The sequence below is a fragment of the Battus philenor genome, unplaced genomic scaffold (genome assembly GCF_028537555.1).
Source record: "Battus philenor isolate CCGP_79_NKW_IND1 unplaced genomic scaffold, ilBatPhil1.0.hap1 SCAF_14, whole genome shotgun sequence".
Lineage (NCBI taxonomy): Eukaryota > Metazoa > Arthropoda > Insecta > Lepidoptera > Papilionidae > Battus > Battus philenor.
Window position 1 is genome coordinate 7,347,211 of NW_027181676.1, and position 24,496 is coordinate 7,371,706.

Here is a 24,496-nt window from a genome sequence, read left to right on the forward strand (position 1 = left end):
ACAAAATTTCGGGTGGTGTTTTTTAAAATAAAGTCTCAAAAAAAAAATTTAAAAGGATGTCTCAACTTCTGTTTACTTATTGTAAAAAACGAATCACTGGTATCAGTAACAGATTTTTCATGCTCTTTGAATGCGTACACCTTTATCCTATATTCTATTAGACTTACGAATACTCATTATTTAAGTATGGCTGCATTTCGCTTTGAATTGTTGCTTTTATGTAAATAAAGTACATGTATCAATTCTAAAGTAATATAACAGATATTGAGATAAAATAAATAAATATAAGAACGATGAAAACTTTATGATAATTTTTATTTCTACTGTGACAAAATAAATCAGACATCTGGTACTGATAATGACACATAACAAGAATGCAACATGTATATACGTGTTGTGAAATGGAAAGACAATAAAATTGTAATAATTCAGCTGTTTTACATAAAAAGAAATATTATTTACTACATGAAAAGTTTTTTGCAAGATTTGTTAGATCTTAGACTATACTAATAACTTGTTTTTAATGGATTTATGTAAAAATGTTGATTAAAATATTACCTTAAATATTTTCACTTGAAAATGTTAATGAACTTTATGTTTGTGACAGCATGCATTTGAAAACCGTCCGTGGACGAGGTCTAGCGCTTAGTAAAAGGAACGACTCGGCGTAGGAGTCAAGGTAAGGCCTGCAGGTTTCGCGGCACGGATTAGATCCATTGTCTCCGCCAACACGCTAAGCCATTGCCGTCGCCATCTGCCGCTAACACTGCTTGACTCATCTTTATGTGCGACATCTTTTATTTACAAAGCAAAACCGAGTACGAAATTGAATTATGGATGTTCATTCATTATACGAATTAGGAAATACTGCCCACGGTAATTCGAGTGTATGTTACAAAACCATTTGAAGGTTTTTTATTATCATTTGCAGCGTTCAAATAATTTTTTGGCATCAATAAGCCATCGCATTTATCACGTATCTACATTAAAACTGACTTTAGTACGCGCGTAGTCTAGATTTCTTTACAGTAATTAAGTTCGAGGAGGGAGTCCGTGGCATGGGCCGTTACATTATGTACTACATTTGTGTGTGCCCGCCGAGCTTTGCATAGGTGATTACGAGAAAGAATTAGGCTTGGATTATAACTCGAAATGCGATTACCAATCCAATTTGATAGTTCTTGAACGGGCCTGGTCACGGCTCTCACGGCTTTAAGCGAGTTTAAGCGAGTGATGCAAATGCATAACTCTTTTAATTTCGATAGTATGTCTGATGTAAGACTCTTGCACAGCTTATTTAGCTGTATGGTAATCACAGCACAGTATGTTTATAGGTATATATGTATAAAATATATACACGTATTTATAGTACACATATACACGTATTCATATATACCGGTAACCAGTTAATCAAGCAGAAAATCTTGTTAAAGGCATAATATTATAATCGCATTTACTTTATATTTGTTCCGTTGTTTTCGATTTTTAGTAAAAAAAATACATGTCAAAAATTACTGTCACGTTTTATAAAAAGCTCACTGACGTTTTCATTGATTTATTTAATTATAACCTATGTCCTCAACTTTTGTGTCCAAAATATTTGAATTAGAAGAGATACTCTTATTGATATTTTAATTAAACAAATTATTTTTATTAAGCGCGGCCTATTGATACTTGACAGGATTGGTACCAAGTTATATTTAATACTTATTATCCTTGAAAACAAATAATGCCAAAAACGTAACAATATCAAGAGATACAGTCTATCATTGTTATGTAATAAGTTATGTTTGCTTAACTATCACAGCTAGTTTGGCGATGCCATAAAAGGTTTCCTACTTATTTCGTTGAACAGAATAGCTATTAACTCCATTGTTTATTACTATAATCATATTTATTCATTAGTTGATTATTTATCTCTTGCGCAAGCTAAATATAAAGTAAAGTTTACCGGAGGTTTTCTTTTAGAATAAGACGATGTCTTTTATTAAATGTCATGCTATTTGTCAGCTGCTTTTATAAACCTTTTCTAAAAGAAGACATAAACATGATCGTAATAGAGATTGAATCATTTTAACTGGATTTAGTAATTTAAATAAGGTATAACTCTTAAACATTTATCAATGTTAAAGTGAGTTTTAAAGTCAATCTATGATATTTTAAACGAATTTTTATAGCTCTATATATCTTAAAGTTTAAATTATAAAATTAATGAAAGTTGATAGCTTAAAGATTTATTATTATAGTTTTTACTTTTGTACATATCTGACAACCTAACTACTTTTTAAATATTAAACCCACTATATTTTTGCTACGTTTATTAAAATTCTTAAAATGATTTTAATATTTGTGATCTGGAGATCTGAAGATGTGAATTAATCCGTTTCAGCTCATAGACGCACACTGGTATGCTTATGCCTATCAGTGTGTTTCTACAATGTACTATATTCTAGAAATACACTGATAGATATATCGCCACGCTTGGCAGGTCGGTTGGTTGCTATATGGTATTACTGTACACAGAAGAGGCTGTTGCCTGGAAACTTTTAGTGAACAGTGAGCAAAGAAATTGCATAGGATTCTTAAATCGTTTTTAATGTAGTATTGGCATAATTACATTTAAAAATGGAGGAAATGATGTTTAAGTTTTAAACAAGAAATAATATGACTGACTGATAGCTAAACTTTAATATTTTTATTATGGTGATATGGACAGGGCTAGCTACTATATAACAATAATATTTTTCACATACTATATATTTCACGCTCTCCTTTTTAATATCTTTTACTGAATCCATACAGGATGTCTTAATATCCATTATTTCGTTTCATACATGGTCTCATTTTCATCGCCCTCTCTACTGGATCCTACATTTGCATTACATTTGTTTATTTTACATTTTTTTATTTTCTTATCTCATCTTAACAGTACTCAATTATACAATGATAAATTCGTTTATTTATCATTGTATAAGTGAGCTGCTCAATTATACAATGATAAATAAATAAATAAAGGAATAATGTGTGTCAGAAGTAATGGATAGGTTTGATATGTAGCGATAGCATCAGGACGATGGACGTTAGTCGTGCAAAGCAGCTCACAGGCGTGCACGCGAGCAGACAGGCTTGCAGACGAGTGCGCCGGGACACTAATTAGATAAACGAGCCGTGTGTCGCGAGGTCCCGACCGCAATTACCGCTCAGCAGCCCATAAATAATGAACGATATAGGACACCACTCGCCCGTGACTCACTCTCGAAATTCGGTCACCAAACCTTCAGTTTGATTGTAATTGCACAAAGTATTGGCTGGCTCACTCTTAACATACGTCTGATGTAATTATTTATTTTAATTGATGATTAGCGCTATAGAATTGTTGTAATTATTTTAATGAAGCGCATTTTGGATCACATCGAAGTTTTGGTTAATACATGGATGAAGAAACGACTGCTCGTTTCAGCTTCATATGCTCAGTGATTGGCTGTAGGTGTAAAAGCTATAAAGAGGTGAAGTTACACCCTTTCCTAAAATAAATAGTTTCAGAAATAATAAATAACCTAATGATAATAAAAATATCATAATAACAAATAATAAAAAAAGTTTGATTGAAACTCGGATTACTACCTAATAAAATTAATTAATGTTTGCTATTTGTCTCTGCAGACTAACATGTACTGCCAGAAATTATTGGCTTGACGCATTGCAATAGAAAACAAATTAATGTAATATTTTTCAGAGCAATCACTTTATCTATGGTAATTGGAAATTGGAATAAAAGTTTAAAGCTTACAAATGTGCTATACATTCACTTCTTTTAAACTTGTGCTTATACAATGCTTATACTTATAACCAATAACTTTATACATTTTTAAAAATTTATTGAATGAATTTTTCTTTTGACAAAAACAGTATAAAATTCATAAAAGGGTTTTCTTTTGCAATGTTGGATTTAAAAAAATAAATAAAGGAAAAAGCTTAAAATTATAAGATGTTCTGAGTACAAACCGGTGTAATCCTGGTTGATTTTTTGTTACATTTTTGTCACCTATTAATAAATGTAGGAATATAAGTACAAAAATATTGAGAATTAAAAGAAAATAAACGACCGTACTCATTTTATCTTGATTAATGGTAATGAATAGAAAGGCAGAAGCATTTTCCTTCGATTATTTATTCGTCATTTGAGAGAACACATGTATGCGATTTTAAATTGTATTTCGGTAACGTTATTTATTTTCGTAGCTTTCTCAACCGACGTTTTTTGCAAGAAGTCATCTGTACCAGTGTTTATTTGGGCCACTAAGTCGTAATGTTTTGATATGGGCACAGGCCAGAATAGTTAGTGGACTCGTGATTGAACTAAGGAAGTTCTTTATAACCTTATAATTTCGGAAATTAATAGAAATATATTAAGAAAATTTGAATCTAGTGTTTTATATAATTTTAATCCAAGAAAGTATTAAAATTATTATTTTTTTCTTCATAAGAATTTCCATAACATATGGTATTGCATCATTTATTATGTACGAAAAAATCAAATTGTTTCAGCTCAATTTATTTTTAATAACTTTTAATTATTTAAGTAACTGCAAAAATTATTTAATTTATTTATGGTAATTTATTAACAATGATGTAAGAGATTACAAGTTTCGATCCCTGTCAGGTGGACACTTTTTGTAAATACTCGTAGTATGAACATATAACATATTATTATTATCATTAATAAAAGTAAATACGTATTTTTCTGAAAATGGTTAAGAAATATTTACTGGCCATATGATTATTTATCTTTTAATTGATTTCTTATTCCTTCTCTGTTTCTTTATTCTTTCTGAGGCATGTTTTTGTTTATTATCATATTATATTAATAAAATGTATTAAACCGTAATATATATTATAACTAATTTGTAGTAAGTATTGTGCTTGTGTTTAAGTGTATATTGTTGTACATACGTGTTTTGCACACGTTAACTACTGATTTATACTTCTGTTTCCATACTATGGTTGCCTCGTGTGATAAGACCAATTGTACTGTTTTGTTTATTATTATTATAAAACCATTTATGTTTTCTTGCGTATACAATAAGGAATATTAAATAAATATATTACATCCAGCAACTAGTTAGGGAAAATTTTAGAAAGTTTTCTGGCATGTTCTAGGCAATAACGCTAGTGGCCTTAGCAGCGGATTCAAGGTGATCAGCCGCACTTGTATGAACAAGCCATGTAGAGGACGAATACGAATAAACGTATTAATTTTATTCGCATGATGACGCGAGAGAAGCAGTTGGAAGCAGCTTGCATCCAGCTTCTTTATCAAAAATACTATATAACAATAGTAGCCAAACTGCGGTTCACGAGCCCCATGCGGATCTTAAAACGACTGATTTTGGTTCCGATTGATTGTCGAAGTATTGTTTTTTATTGCACGCGAGAAATGTCAAATTTCGAACAATTGCTCGAATTATCAAGGAGCTTGGACACCCCTTCTATATGAAGTGGACGTCTTTAAGGCCTCAGCGATCACTTGTAGTGTGCGCCCATTACCTCTGCCATTTGCCTCAACTTGCCAATCCACTGGGGTATGGTGGTCACTTTGGTTTGGTTAAGGATCTTCGGATTTCTGATTTAATCTCTCAGAGAAATCATTAACAATAGCTTTCTCTATGGCTCGTCAAGTGACCGCGATCTTATCAATTTGGCACAAAATGAGGGACCACGTTTCAGTGCTGTAAATAATCACTGATAACATGTATTTTGAGAGGTTTTGTAGTTTCTCGCATGCTGGTCATTAGAATTGGATTCTGCGACATTACAACATTATCGTTCAGCGCCGTTAGAACTACGACTATGCAAAAGCTTTTCTGCTTTTTTATTACAAGTGTCTAAAGAAGGTCGTGCGGTTTGTACAAACGTTACAAAATATAGTTATAAGTAAAATTGCTTTTAAAATGAGTTTCCAGAGTTTTGGATTTGTGGTAACATTTTACTGTTACAGTTGAGGGGTATAACTTACCTTTGGAAGGCAATTGATTGATTGGTTTTTATTAAAACTTAATTAAATTTTTTTCATCATACTTATGTATTACTAAAGTTGATTCTAAAATTTAAATTCTAATAGAATGATTGAGTTAAAGTTGCCGCACAAGTGTTTTATGGTCAATGAATGAATAAAAGATTGATGGTCTGTCATCGGAACACGGTGTACCGGGTTTTCTGCTTCACAATACCTCGCTTGACAAGGTTACAGCAAATGGAACGTCACAATGTCTTATAGTTTCGACGAGGCAACTAATTTTGTTCAATATCGCAGCGGTCAGGGTCTTGCACTTGTCAGTCAATTAGAGTATCCGCTTTTTTTTTTCTATTATGCTGCTTATTACATTAGTCTCGGAGATCATTGTGAGTCAAAAGCGAGGGCACGCGACCGAGATGCTGGTAATTAGTACTAATGCATTGATGAACGCTCGCCGATGTCACGTTATTTCATGCTTTGAACTCGACTACCCGGAGTAGACATCTAACGATTTGTGAGTGTGTTTTTGAGGTGTTGTTCATCACTTATATTCGCGCTAAAATTACTCAGAAGGGTTTATAGAAGAATATTAATCTTTAATTTTTAATGGATATTAAAATTAATCTTTATGTAATAAAATTAATCTTAATGAGTAAGCCAGAATTAGAGTACAGCCAGTAATATACTAGTGTATAGTGTATAGTGCATACTAATTTTCTTCTCGTATTGTCGAAGAATATGCCATTTTGATTATAACATTTTTCATCCCCATATTTAAATGTGCCGTCTATCGGAAATCAAACGTGTTACCTATGATTCTAAATTAAGTAATTAACCACTGCGCTACTACTGTTTTATTGCACTATATATTTACAGATACTATTTACATATATATTTACAGCTAACAAGATATTTTAGTATGAGCAATTCTTCTGAACAGGACACTTTTTTATAAGCATCATCTTCAACTTTCGACCATTTATAATTTATACCCCGAAATTTGATGAAAAAAAGAAATAAATTGTGCTCTCCTATAAATAAATTTTTCCAATTAAAATAAATATACTAATATTTCAAGCGCGCCCAAATTTGAATAGGGCCCTCTACAAATTCAACCGAATTTTTCTTTTCGGATTTTAATAATTGCCACAAATGTTCTTAATATAGTGGTTAGAGCAATTCATTCTCAATCTGTATTGTCATTTATAAATTCTTTACAATAGTAAAGTAGGATTTTCTTAACATTTCATTTTCATTGTCACATCGTGAGCAAGTCTATTGCAAAAGTGTACAAAGTAGCTTATAAATAATTACTTATCTTAGGGAATCTAGATTAAGGCTCAGTAAGCTCGTTATTATTTTTAATTTTTACCTTAGTCAATGCTACTTTTCCTTTATTGACTATGTCAGATGTATGTCACAAGCCATCAATAAAAAGCACCCAGTGTGCACGGATTTTCATTTTAGAATAAACAATGATTAGGAAAAGATACATAGGAGTAAGATGTTCAAAGATTCATCATAATATCTAAATTGTTTTCTAGAAGAGCTAATATTATTTTGAAATGGTTTCTGTTACACAAACGTGAGCGCGTGTCGCGTGCAACTGTTACGCTTTAAAAAAATAGGCCGATTGCACAAAACCTAAAACGAGTGAAACATTGGCTTCGATCCAGCTTTACAAAAGATACTATTAAATTTGTCGTCTTCTCGTAAATTTAAAAAATCCTAGACTGAAGATTAACGTAGTTGATGGGCAGATACTGTTTGTGAATTTTGTACAGTGATATTAATTATTTCTAAGGAGGAAACGCAATAAAGGGCGCAAAATTTTAAACGTGAAACTGGTTTATTTTCGTTAACTGAGTGTCTGTTTTAACAACTTTTAAAGTACTAACATTTTTTGCTTATTTTAAAATGTTTTTGCATATATTTATGACCTAAAGGGTCATTAAATATATGCAAATAGATAAACGTATTATTTTATTACACGCATAGAAAAAGGTTATTCTTCTTTATAATTAAATGATGCTTGCTTTTTAAAAAATGAAGTCCACAAATAAGCACACTCAAAAAATTAACAGATAATACAGAGCTACAAAGTTGGTAGTTGCTTTTTACTCTATATCCGTGTAAACAGGGTTTGATTCTGTCACGTACCAAGCGACAGGAGTTCTCGCACTCTGTGGAATTCTGTTTGAGATAATCGTCAAATAAACTCGAATTTCTTGCCGTAACTTAAACTTAACTTTTGCTAACTATGAATAGATACTTTAAATTATTATTAATTTTTATTTTCTTGATTCTTATTGGTTGCCCCGATAATTATAGATTTACACCGAAATCAGATATGGAGCTGTCACTTAAACAAGAGTTTCAATACGTCTACATATCAATTGTATGACTAATTTTAAACTAATACTGTCCGTACCGGTTTGCAATAAGATAAAATCACATGACACTTTATTTTTATTACATTATAGTGTCTGAATAAAGGTGACTAAATATTTAAAATAATAATGGTTTATGTACAATTATTAATAGCCCGTATGACTGAGTCTTGCACGCGTTTGGCATAAAAATAAGATGGACGAAATTAAATTTTGTGTAAGCGCAACTGCCAACTCGACGACATCTCATCATATGTCATATTTAGCTATTTGTTGTTACCGAAAGCTGTGTACGTTACTCGTTTAACGTAAGTAAAGATACAAAATATAACCTTTGAGGCTACACAAATTTAATGTCTTGGTGTACGAGGATGTCGCAAAACATTGTTAATGTTTTTTTTAGTGATCGGCAAACATTTTTTGGTTTTGTTGTATTAAAATTATTTAAAGCATGGAAAGCGAAGGCGGTGATTACGGATAAAGAATCATTGGATCAAATCAATCAATTTTAGATGTAATATAGATAATAAAAGAGTGACAGCATTATGTTTTTAATGCTTATGAGATGGCATGAGATTTCTGTTCAGAACACAACCGTGATCATTTTTACTTAATAAGCGATAGTCCATCTCCGAATTTTTGTAATGTACGTCCAATACACTCGCGATGCTTCTACGATGGATAGCGATGACGTTGTTAAGAAAAGCATTATGGGAGTTTAAAGTTGTGTTTCTAGGAAACATTTGTTCTCGCAGGCCAATTTCACTCTTGCTCTTTTCTTTGAAATATGACGATCTTAAATAATAGTCTATATTGATGAAACATATAATGTAATTGATTTAGGTGGTAACATTGAGCAGGGGTTTTCATAACCCTGCAACTGTGTTGTTTATTTACCTATTCTTAGAGAACAACAAAACATTATTTATTAAAAGTTTTATGAATGATATGAAACTTGTGTGAATGAACAAGTATGATAATGTTGAAGTGTGTTTAGGTGACTGGCGTTCCGTTTGCTTGTCTTATCTAACACGAACCCATGATTAAGAATGCAGACGTAGCAATGGCTGTGTTTGTACGAAGACAATGTTCCGGCGTAAGGCTTATTCCGGCTAACAGAGGCGTTTTATGGTGTAGTCAATCGCTCGTATCGGCAACCTGTGAGTCAGCTGTAATCGATACACTGTAATTGCGGAGCATGTATTCGAATCGAGTGAGACAATGACGCCGGACGACTGAACGTAGATCGTATCGTTCTGTTACATGCGTTTAAGTAATTGCGGGAACTGGCATTGTTAACCGGTCGACGCAAATTGTGCATTAGCGATAATTTATTGACTTTTAAATTAACTCGCATTGAAGTTGGGACTATTTGAATATTTAGCGTACGGTCCGGACGGACGACGATGGTCCTTAATGATAGCAATTGTTCTCCATCATTGGTCGCAGGTGCGCCGAAGAGCGCGGGAAGTTGTCTCGAGGCACAATAGAAATTAGTACAATGACTGCATAACTTGATATACTTATAAAGCATTTATTACTTTGTGTGTGTTAAAATAACAAAAGAAAATCTCTCTTAATTTTCACAAGTAAAGATGCAAGCCATCCTGTGGTTGTCAGAAAAAATCGGGTTTTGCGATAAGACCGCCCTTAACCTTTACCTACCTTAATTTAACTTTTTACATGTACAATAAAAAGTAAATAACTAACTAAGTGGAAGTCTTTCCTTATAGTTAATGTAAAGTTTCCGGACCATGCAACTGCCGATGAAAGCGCAGATACTGCTTCGATTAAAAATAATCTCAGTTGGTTGTACAGATTAGTTTCTCGTATCTGACAACACCTTTCAAGTTAACAATGGATTTAACAGTTTATCAAGAATATGTATTTTTTTTATAAAACAAAATTATATTTTAAAACCAGAAAAAAATCTTGTATTATTGTAAAATTATTAGGGTTTATAACTATGATCTCGATAGAATTAATATTCCGAACCTGGAAGTGATATACGGAGAAAATTGTAGTTTAATAACACTCTATCGAAAGAATGAATGTTTGTTTCATTTAGGTAGGAGAGTAATTTCTTTTTGAAGGTAACCTTTCAGATTTTATAAGAGAAAACCCGTGTGATTTATGGCAGTATTACGAATATGCAAGTCTCGGCCAGTGAGTGATGGCGTATAATCTGACCGCGGAGCGAACAGTTGTCTCGCTATTTTTGAAGTCAACAATGTTTCTCGGTGTCGAAAGGGTGCTATGTCTAACGAGTCTTACTGGCAAAGTCAGTCAATCAACGAGCCACGGAGAGAGCTATGCTCAAGCTAGACATAGGCATAGGCTATAGGTAGGTTGAAGTGTGGTAGTGGGCAGGCCACATAACGCGCAGAATAGATGGCCGCTAGGTCCTTAAGGTTGTGAAATAGAGACTAACAAGCGCACTATGGGATATCTATGGAACACTATGGGAAGTTGTCAGAAAAGGCTGGATGCAGGTCGATTCAGACTGATCTATTTGGAATTGTACGGAAAAGGCCTAATGCTAGATTATTTAGCGTTCTACAGCTGAAATTATGATGATAACGGTGGTGTTGTAGCGTGCACGTTACGCCTTTTTTAGGAATTAGGATAATTTGGAATCGCACATTTAAATAAAGGTTTTAATTACTGCACAAGGTACTTTCTGCATGTAGGCTGTGAATGGTACGCGATGGAGCTTTTGTATGAAATCATAGCGTGGATAACGAATGTATACCTTGTTGGTTGTTGGACAGTTGCTCTAGATTAAAGCTGCTCTTAATTTGTTCGTAAAGTTATGATCTATGTGCTCTCATCAAGAAGGGCCCTCTTTTTATAACTGTCTATATCTGTGCTCCAAGTGCTTATGAATAAAATCATAGAAGTTTTTTTAGAGTCGGAAGAGTCATTAATATTGTGATGCAAATCAGTGGCAGCGGCGTTGTTGCGGGGCTCGTCCGGAAAGGCAACGTTGTCAATTTATGTGCGGCGACGTGAGACGGCGCGGGCCGTTACAAAAGCACGCGCGTGCCCCGGTGGCCGCGGCCATTCAAAGAGGTAGCTATCGCACATCTGGGAACGGCGAGGTGTAATGGCCTGTAGTGTGGGCACCTCAGACGAGCCGACCTCTTCATGTAACGCGCACAGCGTGGGATGCACCTCTTTTGACAGTATCGGCACGCATTACTAGAAGCATAGATATATTAGATAACTTTATCGGTCAATTCGACTGCCATATATGGACGCCTATATTCTAAATTTGATAATTATTTTATACATTCATACTCAATTTTTTAGTTCCTTACGTAAATGTCTACGGTTTACGAAGTAAACAGTCATAACGATTTCATATATTCGAACCTGGCGAACATTCTTGTATTACCCATTTATAGACATAAATTCTTGTAATTAATTTGTACACATAATCTTGTAACACTTCCAATCGCTCTTATTGGAAATCTATGCTTATGTGCAGCACCAACGATTGAAATGAAGATGATGTTGATGAACTATCGTTAATTGCTAAAACAAAATTGTAAATAAATCGAGTAGTGGTGGCCCAGTGGCAGAACACCGAGACTTGCGACCGTGGGTCGCGAGCTCGATTATTGGCATACTGTCTTATATATAATTTAAACTTTGTCCATCGCTTGTATAGGATTGCCACTACTCACAAACAAGTTTCCAAAAAAGCCCTGCAATCAAATACATCACAGTGTTATGTTAGAATTGCTAACACACTGAAAGATATAGTACATCAATTACTTAAAGTACCTATTTACGTAGGTAGTAAATATAAACTGAACCGTAATATAGAGATCAATTTATTTATTGGTTGGTCCTATGAAAGTTTCATGGTCGATGAGTAGATTCCATCCAATCAGAGGCAAGGAGGTTTTAGTTAGATAGGTTTCTTTATGGAATATTATTGAAAAAGTAACGCCTATTTCTTAATACAACACCTAGTTCTTGAAAGAATAAGATATTTACCGTTTATAGGAAATTTAATAAACACCTTAATCTTCTTAGAATTGCTTTTAATATTAATTATTATAATATTAATATCCAATTAGGAGTATTTGATCATAAAATGAATAATTTTAAAGCGTTGGTCTTATCTTTAGTAAACTATATTACAAAGAGATACGAGGATTAAGATTGACTTTAATAAAAAGAACAGCTGTAAGTAATTATATAAACCAATGGTGTACTTACACTAAGAATAAATTAGACGTTTTCGCTTATAGTATTATATTAGGCTGAAAATATTTAAGAAAGATTTGCAACTAAAATGATTTTCTACAATTTTTATTGCCAAATAGAAAACATGAACATTCCTCTAGCTTTTTTATAAACGTTGCTTAAATATTACGAGGTCTAATCTTGGTGAAAAAACGTTGGCGATAAAGGAATCGATGTCATGCTGCTTGCAAACATTTAAGGTTAATGCTGATCAGGAGAGTCAATCTCTCCATTACTTACAAGATGTTTTTTATATTTTCTTTTAGGCAAGGCAGGTCAGGAATGTGTTTATAGAAATATGTTGGAAATATGTTGTTATTATCCATAATGTTTATGGAAAATAACAAAATAACAAATGTCTCTTCCCATAAATATAACATGTTAAATTTAAACACTTGCTCTTAGCTGATGTCTATTAAAAATATGAAGCAGCGGTAGAGCACTGAGAATTGCGACCGTAGACGACAGATTTAATTCCCGGGATATAATTATATCCCGGGTATATTCACAATTTGTGCATTATTTATATAGCATCGCAACTGCTTCCAAACGAGTTTACAAAGGATGGGCAGCAGTGTCCTCCGCGCACCATAACACCATACTGCAATCGGCAATCCACCTGCCAAGCGGAGCGAGTATGTTATATCCTCCCATAAATACTTTTGGTCGAGGCCAATTTCCTTGTAATGGGTATCTATAGACTACACGGCGACGGCGAACACTGAAGAAAGCATATTAAAATATGGAGAAATAAAAAGATTGTATGTGCCTAGAATAAAATTGCATTATAATGACATTATTTTAGAAAAATGGGAAACCATAAACCACAGTAAATCAAAACCAAAAAAAGGCGAGTAAAATTGTAATTATACCAATAATAAATATCAATAACAATTATAATGAAAATGCATAGACTTTAAATGTTTCTTAGGGTGCCTTTTTATAAGTAAACGTTTTTTATTATTAAGACACCTATAAATAAAGTGATAACTCTGAAATATGTTTCATTTATTTGTTCTTTCTATTGGACTGCGACAGGTATAAAAACTCTTGACAATAAAACCTTGAAGGAAGTTCATGGTACAAGTAAATTACAAGATATATTTCGTGGTAAGTTACGAGACATTATAACGACACAGAATAGCAGTGTTTATGGTGAGTCGGGTGAACATGATAGCGTTTGTTGCGCATACTCAGCCGATTAACTGCGTCCGGTCCAGATAACAGTATACGGAACGCTGATCCGAATTATTATGAGTGAGCTAATGTCGCGGAGTACCTTTATCTAAGTGCGTGTCTAATGGAATGTCACGAGGATGACCCTTCAGCAGATTTTTCTATATGAAGCTAAATTGACTGACCATTTTACATACCTAATTGCCACACTGTGATACATATAAGCCGAAGTTATTGTAGTAGTTGACGATAAAGTCGTCGTAAATCGGAATATCGCCGTATTAACGTTTGTTCGAAGAGAGCTGCGCAGTTAGGCACATTGTCCTTTATTTGTTTATCTGTGGAATTATGTACATTAGTTTAAATTAAACTTCGCGGGATAAAAACTCCGGCAAAGAGAACTATATAACGTAAATATTGGATTTTGTTAGATTAAATAAAAAATTGATTGAATCCGATTCATGATTTCTCTACTTATCACGTTGGATGACTGACTATGGAGCATATGCCTCGCGACTGAGCTGTGGGCTGATCACCAATAGTGATGAAAAGAGAAATATTTGAATAGCACGTAAAGAATTATTTTATGCAAATATGAATGCATGCGTTTTTAAGAAAGTTCAATACACGAAGCAAATAGACTATTGATAGATCAAAGATTCTATGGGATGATTAGTTCTAGTTGTAAAAACATTAATGTATAGCTATTTATTTATAGCAAATCGTTAATGTATAGCTCATTTATAGGCAAAAAGTTTTAAATTTTTTATATCTATTTCTATTTACTCTTTATAAAGTTTTCACTCTGAAATATGTTGCATGAGTTAATTATTTTTAATTGAAATGCGACTCTTCTTGTGAAATAAAGAAAAATTGTTTTATAAGTTTTAGAAGTTGTATGGAATACTTCACAAATAAAAACATATATTTAAATATGACTAATGTGAAGTTTTTTTGTGTTGTAAAAACCTGATTAAAAGTAAATTATCCATAGAGATAGGATTTAATGCAAAAAGATAATTTGTATCAGGATATGTTTGTAAAGTGTTGTTTATACTTGTTACTTTGTGTTGGAATATGAAGATATTGTAAGACTCTTGCGTTTATTGGTGTGTATCACTTAAGGGGTAACTTTTTAATTCAATAAATTTACTATTTTAAAACGCTTATAACGCCGGAAAGGTTTGTTCGGCACTATTTGGCGACAAATGGGCAATTCGGTGTACTTAGAAAGCCATCTTGCTTTATTGAAGTAATCATAAAAACCCATTCCTAATAAAATCTGATAAAGAGATATATTCCATTATGAAATTATATTTCATTTTATGGCCTTGGTATTGGTTACCAGATTGGTAAACCTACGTATCATTACATCCAATCTTCGGTAATTGAGTGTTTTATCTTTCATAATAGTATTAAATATACATATTTATAAAATTACGCAGATAAAAAATGACCTCTTTGTGGTCTTCCTTCCTTCTCTTTGTAGTTTCGAATATATTACGAGTTAAGATAGTGTTAAGGTATGTCACACTTTCTGATAACGTTATGCTATTTAATCTTAGATTAGATTGAAAAGATATAAAGTATCCAACATCTAAATTACTATTTATACTGTTTTGATTATGCATAGATAAAGGCTTGTAGCTGACATATAGCGTTCAAATGAAAATGCTCCATATAACTGGCCACTATAGACGTCAATACTTTTTAGTGTTAATCTTTTATTGTTCATTCGAATTTGTATTCGTGAACCGATTTGAATTTAGACGCGAAAAATCAGATAGTCACTATTGTAAATAAATAGTCTCTGTCATTTACACCACATTAATCACAACCGGCACTTACTTTGCTCACAAAGCAGGAAGAAATACTTGCACGGTGGTTTAACTGCCACCCGCAAAATACAGTTGTTCTTCATAAATAATGAATATTTAGAGATCTTTCTAAACAAGAAATGTTTAAACAAATTTTTGAGTGCAAAAGTTATTTAGTATGACGATAATGATTTCTGTAATCGAGTCCTGGTAAAATTCCAAATGTATCTCAATTTTTGATGGCCCCTATCGATCTTATCAGGCTAACAATCAGAAGTTGTTATCAAACAGAAGTTCTCACTCGTCTGCGCTTTTTCGTGTATAATGAACTACTTACGTGATAAGATCGTAGCAGCGGACGGTAGTCTTGTCATTGACAATTTGAATATATTTGGATTAAAAAAGAATAGTCTTCGTAATGAACTTTTGGAGTAATACTTTTATTTAGTAATAAAGGATGATTGATTATAGCTATAAAATCTTTAAAAGGGTGTTTGTATATCTCGTTTGTTAGCTAACGGCTTTCAATCTTTTAAATTTATTTCCAATAATTAGTATTTTCATTATTCATAAAGTAACCACTGTGGTATATGTCGCATTGACAATTTTTTTATAGAATGCGAAAGGCGAATAAAATAATAATTAATTTTAATTTGTAGTAATCTGAATTTTGAAAATGCTTTTTATTACTACATTCTCATTACGTTATTTATTATTTTACAAACTGTTGATTTTTGGATAGCGTGTACCAAACGTTAATTAATAGCAAATAATAGTTTAATTATACTTTTACTCTTTTACAGATTTTACCTCTAGAAAACGGTCCTGTTTATTGAAGAAAAACGAAAATAAAAAATCTTTGGTAAACAATACATAGCTATTTATAATTAGTTTTCTCAGAGCAGTTGTGACCTTAATTAGCATCTCGAAGTAATTTTAGAATTATTATTAGTAGTATTTGGAGAAAAAAAAATAAAAATAGCCTTACATTAGGTCGTGTATAAAACGGGGTAAACATACAAAGTCTCATGTTAAGTAGGAATTAAATTATAGATAATAATAAATAATACATTAGATAAAAAGAAAAATCATAGTCTTTCTATGTATTACTTAATGGCAGAAGAATTTAATAAATTTAATAATTTTAATGATTTGTAAAAAAAGAAATACTGAAACGAGATGCAATGTTACTTGGATCAGACAATACACATCGGTCTCAATGTTGACCGTTTAGTTATTGGCTTAATTCAAAGCGGTTTGCATGCAGCGGGCAATACAAGATTGTTCATGGTAGACAACAGAATCAATGCCTTTGATCTTGCAACCTTAGGCGCGCGTTTGCTAGAACTTGTTCCCGCAATATTATCAATTTATCAGCAACAAGTAGTCTGTTCTAACGCCCAGTTAAGTAATGTTAATAGAAACTGTCGAAAGTCTTTATTTAACAATCCTTTATAATAAAAAAATGAAAGCCATTCGATTAACACCTTTATGCTACTACGTTTTAGAGTGTGGTTCGATTGTCAATGGTTATAAAAGTCAGTTTGCTTTAAATTTTTACCTTGATTTGAAATTCCTATCGACACCATGAAACTAGTTTGCGTTTGATATTTATAATATTGGTAACAACGGATTTTTGCCTGTACTTTATAATACATGAATAATATCAAAATTATTTTATATTTAATGCAAATAGACGGAAGGGAATAGTTAAAGTTAATTTTAAATCTATTGATATTGTTTGTAAAATTTTTGTGCTAAATTTTTGTCTTTTTTATTATACAAATTTTGATATCCGGGTTAAAAGGATTATGTTTTGTTATGCATGTGGACAGTTTTGTTTAAAAATATACCGACTTTGTTAAAGCATACACGATGTACGGTAGCATTTAGATGGCACTGTGATTAGAGGTACGTGATCTGATTTTATTTGTTTTTTATTAATGTTGGCTTACCATGCGTCGCTGGCGTAAAGTAGAGAGCGAAGAGGTCGTCGACAGTGGCGGAGGTTGAGGCGGAGGTGGTGGGGAGATGGGGCTGTGTGTAGGGCGCGTAGGGCGCGGGCTGCGCGAGCGGCGGCTGCGGCCCGCCGTACTGCAGCCCGCTGGGCCCCGCCTCCACCAGAAGCTGCATCTGCGAGATGTCCACGAACTCGTCGCCGTCGCCGCGCCCGAGCTCCTCGTCCTCCGGCCGACGCATCGCGATCACAGAGAGCATCGCACGCTCGCATTCCCGCACCTCGCACCTTGCACTCCACACAGCACGCACCGACTTCTGCGCCGACCGAACCGATCACGGCTTTCTACTTAGATATCACAGAACGTACAACTAACTAAGGCTAAGCTCCATGGTAGTCGCGTGTACCGTGCATACGGGTAAGTGAACACAGGTGTAGCGAATGAGAGCCGCGCGCAGAGCCACATCCTCGACTGCGGCGCGCGGAGCGGCGAGGGCGTGTGGCGTGCCGCCCCCGCGGATCTCGTCGCGCGGATCTCGTCGCGCGCCCTATCAATGGACGTCAGCCACCCGAGGTCGGCGTTCATTCACGGCGGGCGCGTTAATGGCGTGCGAGCCGGGCGCCCTCGTTCGGCCGGCGTCGCCCACGTGCGCGGGAAAATGGCGCGGCGTCGCGACGGCAACGCGAGGCGGGAAAAGCTCTGTTCGCCCGTGTGCGGCCCGCTGGGCGTGGGCGCGGAGGCTCGCCCGACCACTGCTAAGCACTTTCTCTGCGCTGAATCATACTCCGCTTTTACTCTTCGCCAGCTCCCGGAGACCGTTTTGGAGATGCCACAATTAGCTGCGTGCCACGCGCTCCCGTGACGTCGCGGCCCCGGTCGAGATACTTGCACAGTTACGTACGTCCGATAAATTATTCGCTCTAACTAAAAATAAACACCTGGCCATACTATACACGCGTAAAGAGTTACGTGGACGCTATATCGATAGTATTGGCAGATTCAGTATCATTTGAAAATCAATTTTTGTTAAAAAATGTTAAGAAAATTAATTGATAGATGAATAATACGTAGCATGATATAGATGATATAGAGACAGTTCTAGATTCCAAAAATATAAATCCTATGCTATCATAACGAGTTGACGCATATATATTAATTAATAAAAACATATTTGCAAATATTTAACTAAATCATAAATATATTTTATTCATCATTAAAATAAAATCTCGCAAAAGTACATCGTCGTAATTAATAATATTAATCCCTTAATGCGTGGCTTGCCTAAATAAGGAAAGGTCGTCAACCGCTCACCGTTGCCATGACAACAACTTGTTGATCACGGCACCTAGAAAGAAAAGGTCAAAGTGCAAGCCAAGATTTATAAAATAACATTAATCCATTTCACATAATGCTTTCTTAAGTCGTGTTTATGAGTTTATGTTCAGATTTAAATTATGTGAAAATTTTATATGTTTCATTGATAATGGCTACCTAAAAATTGTAATTAACAGTTTATATCTTGATACAATTGTGAAAAACTGCAGAGCAATATAATAAAATATTGCGCAATGTTTACATACATTGTTTTATTATCTTTGCAACATAAATAGTTAATTTATTAGTTAAAATTAGTAAAGTTTATAAACCAGAAACATTTTGTGTATTTATTCGCATCTGTTGTACAATATTACGTATGTATTTGTATGTGGAGGTCAATAAATTCTTAAAATTTTTTAAACCTGTATACAATTTGTTGATATATATATTATTGATATGCTTGAAGAGACGTTTACTATGTTGGATAGTATAATTACAATTTTTACAGAGCAAACATACATTTCAATTTTATTACATTACATTTACATTTTATTTTTACAACAAAACAATTATCCTAATCGAATCTATTTGCAAATTTAAAGAACCATCTCATTCTTCTTCTTTTCAGCGCATTATAAACGCACACTGCAAAGCGCAGGCCTCCTAGAAAGTGGGCAGGCACATCGCTCGTGAAACCGATGATCGTTGGAGCCGAACGATTCTTGAGTGGTGACCACGAGCTGGTAAACGCGGCGTGGCAGCCTTTATATAGTTAAAGAACAATAATAAAGTACAAATGTACATTAAATAATCAATTCTCGGGATTTGTCTTCGAGCTCAAATTACGGAAAAGATCGGTAGACGAACGAAAGTAACCGTCCTAGCTCAGCAGATTGGTAAGTTGCAAGTTTTTACAAGTGGGCAGTGGGCATACCACATGGCGCGCGGAATAGATGACAGTTTCTGGAGTGGATACCGTGGACCAGCCAGCGCAGTATGTGTAAAAGGAGGACAGATGACATGGTTATGTTCGTCGGAAAACTCTGGATCCAGTCCACTGCACTGTTTTTTAAGAAATCTATATGGGAGACCTATCTCCAGCAAGGAACGTTCTATGGCTGAAATGACAATGATAATGTCATATAGTACTGTAACATTTTTTTACATAATTTAACAAATAACCTTTTAATGATCTATGTAGATGTATTATTTAGTTAGCTTAGTAATCACCTGATTTTGGCGTGACCTCATGTTCACGTAAGAAATTAAAACTGGATTTCCAATTGTAACAGTTCCATGTAAGTTTATATGACACTAAACCTAATACCTGATATAACGAATTTTTATTGTAAATGTACGGGCTTATATTGCTAATGTAATGGTATTATTTTTAATATTAGAAACGTACGTTAATGTAAGCCGTACATAGAGGTGGGAGGAAATTTGAAAATGTATTATCGATTGAGGCCTACGCATTTCCGACGCCTACAGATCTGAATTACGGAATATTAAAGGTAAAGGACATTGGCTGCGGCTTGGTTTGACACAATGTTGCGTACTTGACTAGGAGACAATAGAAACGTACGCGCTAACTTCAGTGTAAACAGTTTCATGGTCAAACTTTAAGTTTTAAAATACATCGATTTTATATCAATAAAAATCTGATATTGCATTAGGCTTTTTGACATTGACAGGTCTAAAGTTATTCTATTTTTAATTAATTTTATCAGAACTATATGTTTTTTTCATCCTAAAGAATCTACTTTACAATTTCTATGCTGAATTGTTCTATCATGTTCTGTTGAGAACTTAACTTTGTTTAAATTTTATGTATTACAGAAATACTGTCAAATATAATAAGCATATTGTAATGATTTATAAAAAAAGACATATTTCAGAGTGATGAATTTATATATTGATTTAATATTTTAATAATAAACAACGAATACTTTCAAAAATATGTGTTCTGTGTCGCGTACTACAAGATGACATTTTCGTTGTAATGCTCAGTGGTACACTATATCTTTTGTTTGATTACATCGTAACACGTCTATATTTGGCTATGATTGACGTCAAACGCCTGACAGAAACACCGGTTATTAGGATTATATTTACTCTGTGGTTTGTATGGAAGAAAAGATTTTTTAACAAAGTTCCTCGTAATTTTGCTATGATTTATTGTCATCGCACATTGTGGCTTTAAGAAAATATGAAAAAAGTAAATTCGCACAAAAGCCGTCCTTAAGTTTTGTCAAGATTACGCTTTGATTATACTATATATTTATATACGATATATTTGATTATAGATTACTTTTTAAATTTTACTCTAAGGAAAACATACAGCGTTAGCGTTAATAAATATATAAAAAAAAAAATTAAAAGCGTAGAAGCTTTTACACCAATAAAAACTTCTTTGTTTATTTGTGTGTAAAGTTTAATCTTAAAATTTTTAGGAGAAAATTTTAGTTCGGGATATGGCTGCAAAAAATTTGCTTTGTAGAAAAGTATAACTACAAAATTTAGGGAGTAAACATTTCTCTTATTTTATTTTTATGATACATCAGCAACGTAAGCTGAAACATACATAAAAAAAACCACAGCTAATTCTTGAATTAATGCTTACATTAAATCAGATGTGCACATCTAAGACGAGGCCGAGGACACAATCGTGTACTACCGTTAATATTACACTTTGATTAATAATTGCTATTTAACTAATGATAATTCTTTGACGAATAATCTCGAAATTTGAATCGTTCTCCGAAACGCAAGAAGGGCGATCTTTAACTACATCCCCGAACTATCTTAAATCCACATATATTCCGGACGTGCCTACATCCGTAATCACAACAAAAAGATAGCAATAAAGGCAAAATTTATCATAAATAAATAATAGGATCTGTGTAATAGATATAAGGTTTTTTTTCTGAAAGAAGTTTCTGGTTGTGACTTTTGGTGATGAAAAATATCTAGGTGCGTTATGTTTGCATTTCCAGTAGAACCTATTATGATATGTTAGTTGTGCAAACGGCGCCGGGATTCAAATGATTAGGTAATGTACGAGTTAAAATGACAGATGTCAAAGTCATCAGGGGCATGGGGCGCTATGACGCAATCGACCCTTCATACTTTCGTCAGCATACTGCCCCTTACGCCAAGGCAACGTTTCATAACTTTCTAATTAAATAATAAGGGCTGACAAATGAACATTGTCAACCAGTGTGATACAAAAATAGCCTATTGACATTTTCTTTCATTGACGTATTCGTTAACGTCACTCAATTGTAGCAAATCCGGCGACGATTTTTTCTAATTGGCCCAGATAGGGATTGTGGATTTATTTTTAGCCCGTTGTCGGGAATAGCATATCATGATATATATTAACTTATCTTTTATTTAGCAACTTATTATCTTTTCCCAATTACTTTTCGCGTCATCATGTTTTCACTGTGATCACTAGTGTACGATAAGAGAAGATTGTCAATTGTAAGAGAGCATTATGTTGATATCAGCATTATTACTTCTCAATTTATAATACTTTAAGAATAACAAAAACAACTTCTTATTTAGGGGCGCCATCCATATAATTTATAGACTGTCTGTATCATGTATCCTTTGTCTGACCATAAATACTTCTACAATAAAAAAAAAACATTATTTTACATTTGAATTTGGAATTCATCATTCCTATATAAATATTTGTTGTGTTTTCTTTTTTTCGTTTCAATCGGTGTTTAAAATTTTTGTAATCTTAAAAAGAATTGAAATGAAAAAAAAACCTAATTGATGTAATAGCATTGTGCAAGGTAGCTAAATGCAATTATTTAAACTCTCCATTCGTTTGTTATTAGAACAATGTTTATGTAACAAGTAAAATGAAATCATGTTTACTTTTGATAGTAAACATCTTGTCTTATATTACTATTCGTACGAAAACAGCAATCAAAATAGGGTAGAGAAAATCAGTTGTTTCTGTTCGTAATGAAAATATTTTATCTGGGGTAATTAATGTAGCACCCATAACTAATACAACGTAACTGCTTGTATTTGTTTTATAGCTGATGAAATCATTTACTTCTTGCGTCAATAGTTTTGTCATATATGAATATGAATTAGGCCAGTATGAAAAAAAAATTGGTCAGCTCTGAAGGTTCCGTGATTAGGACGCTCGTACGCGGGGGCGAGTAGGAACATGTACTAATAAGGCAGCGGCGCTGTCTGCCGTCACCGCCCGATTGGCCTATCACTTGTTATTTTGCATTTGGATAAAAAACAATCTCGACTGCCTGTACTTTTAAGGTTATATTGTTAAGACTTGACACCCACATCGAACAACATATTCGTTATACATAGCCAACGTTACCAAAACGGACAAGCGATTTTTGTTAAGTTTTTATGTTAAGTTATACACTGGCAAATTAACTTTATTTAAACTGAAGCTGTCCTGCGCTAGTTATATTTAATCTTAAATTTCTATATGAATTATTACATTTTTATGTGTCATGCAGACTCTTGTGTCATCCGGCTCCACTATATTTATTCTTCAAATACTTGGAAAAGTATCATAAGTAATTTAAACCTAATTTAAGATATGGTTTTGTCATATTGTTTCCATCTAAGGCTGTGTAGTAAAAATGTAGCTGTTTTAATCATGTGGGCTTACCACCATCATGATCTTCATTTTTTCATTAATTGATATATTTCCAATACGACAAGCTAGAAGCGGCTTGCATTCAGCGTTTTTTTACAACCTTAACAAGGCCGGCCGTCAACCTCGTAGGTGTTCGTTCTGTGCTGCGCTAGTTGGTACGTGATATCCACTTTAGGACCTTAAGGCCCCAGCGACCATCTGTTATGGGTACTGTGTAGCCTAACCACTCCCTCTTGAACAAAGTTCACAACTTAGATGTATATGTATAAATAACAATGTTTCAAGGTGGAAAGACGTTCTTTTTAAGGTCGTTAAAAACGTTCGATGCGGGCAACTACAAAAAGGTCCTACGCGAAATTTAGGGAGAAAAGCTAAGTCCAGTAATGGACGTCCTATGACTAAAATGATGATGATAGCGAGGTAAGTATCACATATAAACATTACACTGAGTGGTAACCTGCCGCTCGCACACACACAGCTATATATACTAAAAACTATTTCAATAATTGTTCATAAATGAAAGTTATATTACGTAATTTTCTAACCAATCAAATAGTTCATAGGCCACTTCTCTTTTAAAAAAACATAAATGTCTATAATCTTTGAATAACAGGAAGTAGGTATCAAATATAAAATCTAAACAAAATCGTGAACACGGTTTGTAATTTAACTTTATCATCAAACGATTTCTTTGCAATGTTCAATGACAACTTTCAGTAAAAAGTTTAACCTTATTTTCAGGAAACAATACAAAAAACATATAAAGAAACTTCTTTTGTAATTTTTTATAAGAGCATCTTAATAAACCTGTGGGAGATAATTCCAGTATGTTTACTAAAGATGCACAAAACAATGTTATATTGAAACAATGTTAAAATATACTTGGGCATGTTGTACGGTCCTTGTAGTAAACA

The 24,496-nt window shown here is 33.6% G+C and overlaps 1 protein-coding gene across 1 annotated transcript in view; it reads right to left on the minus strand.

Moving 5' to 3' along the window:
• Positions 1 to 17,855, minus strand: part of sr (stripe) — a 36,832-nt gene extending 18,977 nt beyond the window's left edge. Inside the window, exons 1-2 of the mRNA XM_068761345.1 lie at positions 17,612 to 17,855; positions 11,437 to 11,582 (exon numbers count right to left, since the gene is read on the minus strand). Of these exons, the coding sequence (XP_068617446.1) occupies positions 11,437 to 11,582; positions 17,612 to 17,855 (390 nt within the window). The remainder of the gene's footprint in view (positions 1 to 11,436; positions 11,583 to 17,611) is intronic.
• Between the last annotated feature and the right edge of the window lie 6,641 nt (positions 17,856 to 24,496).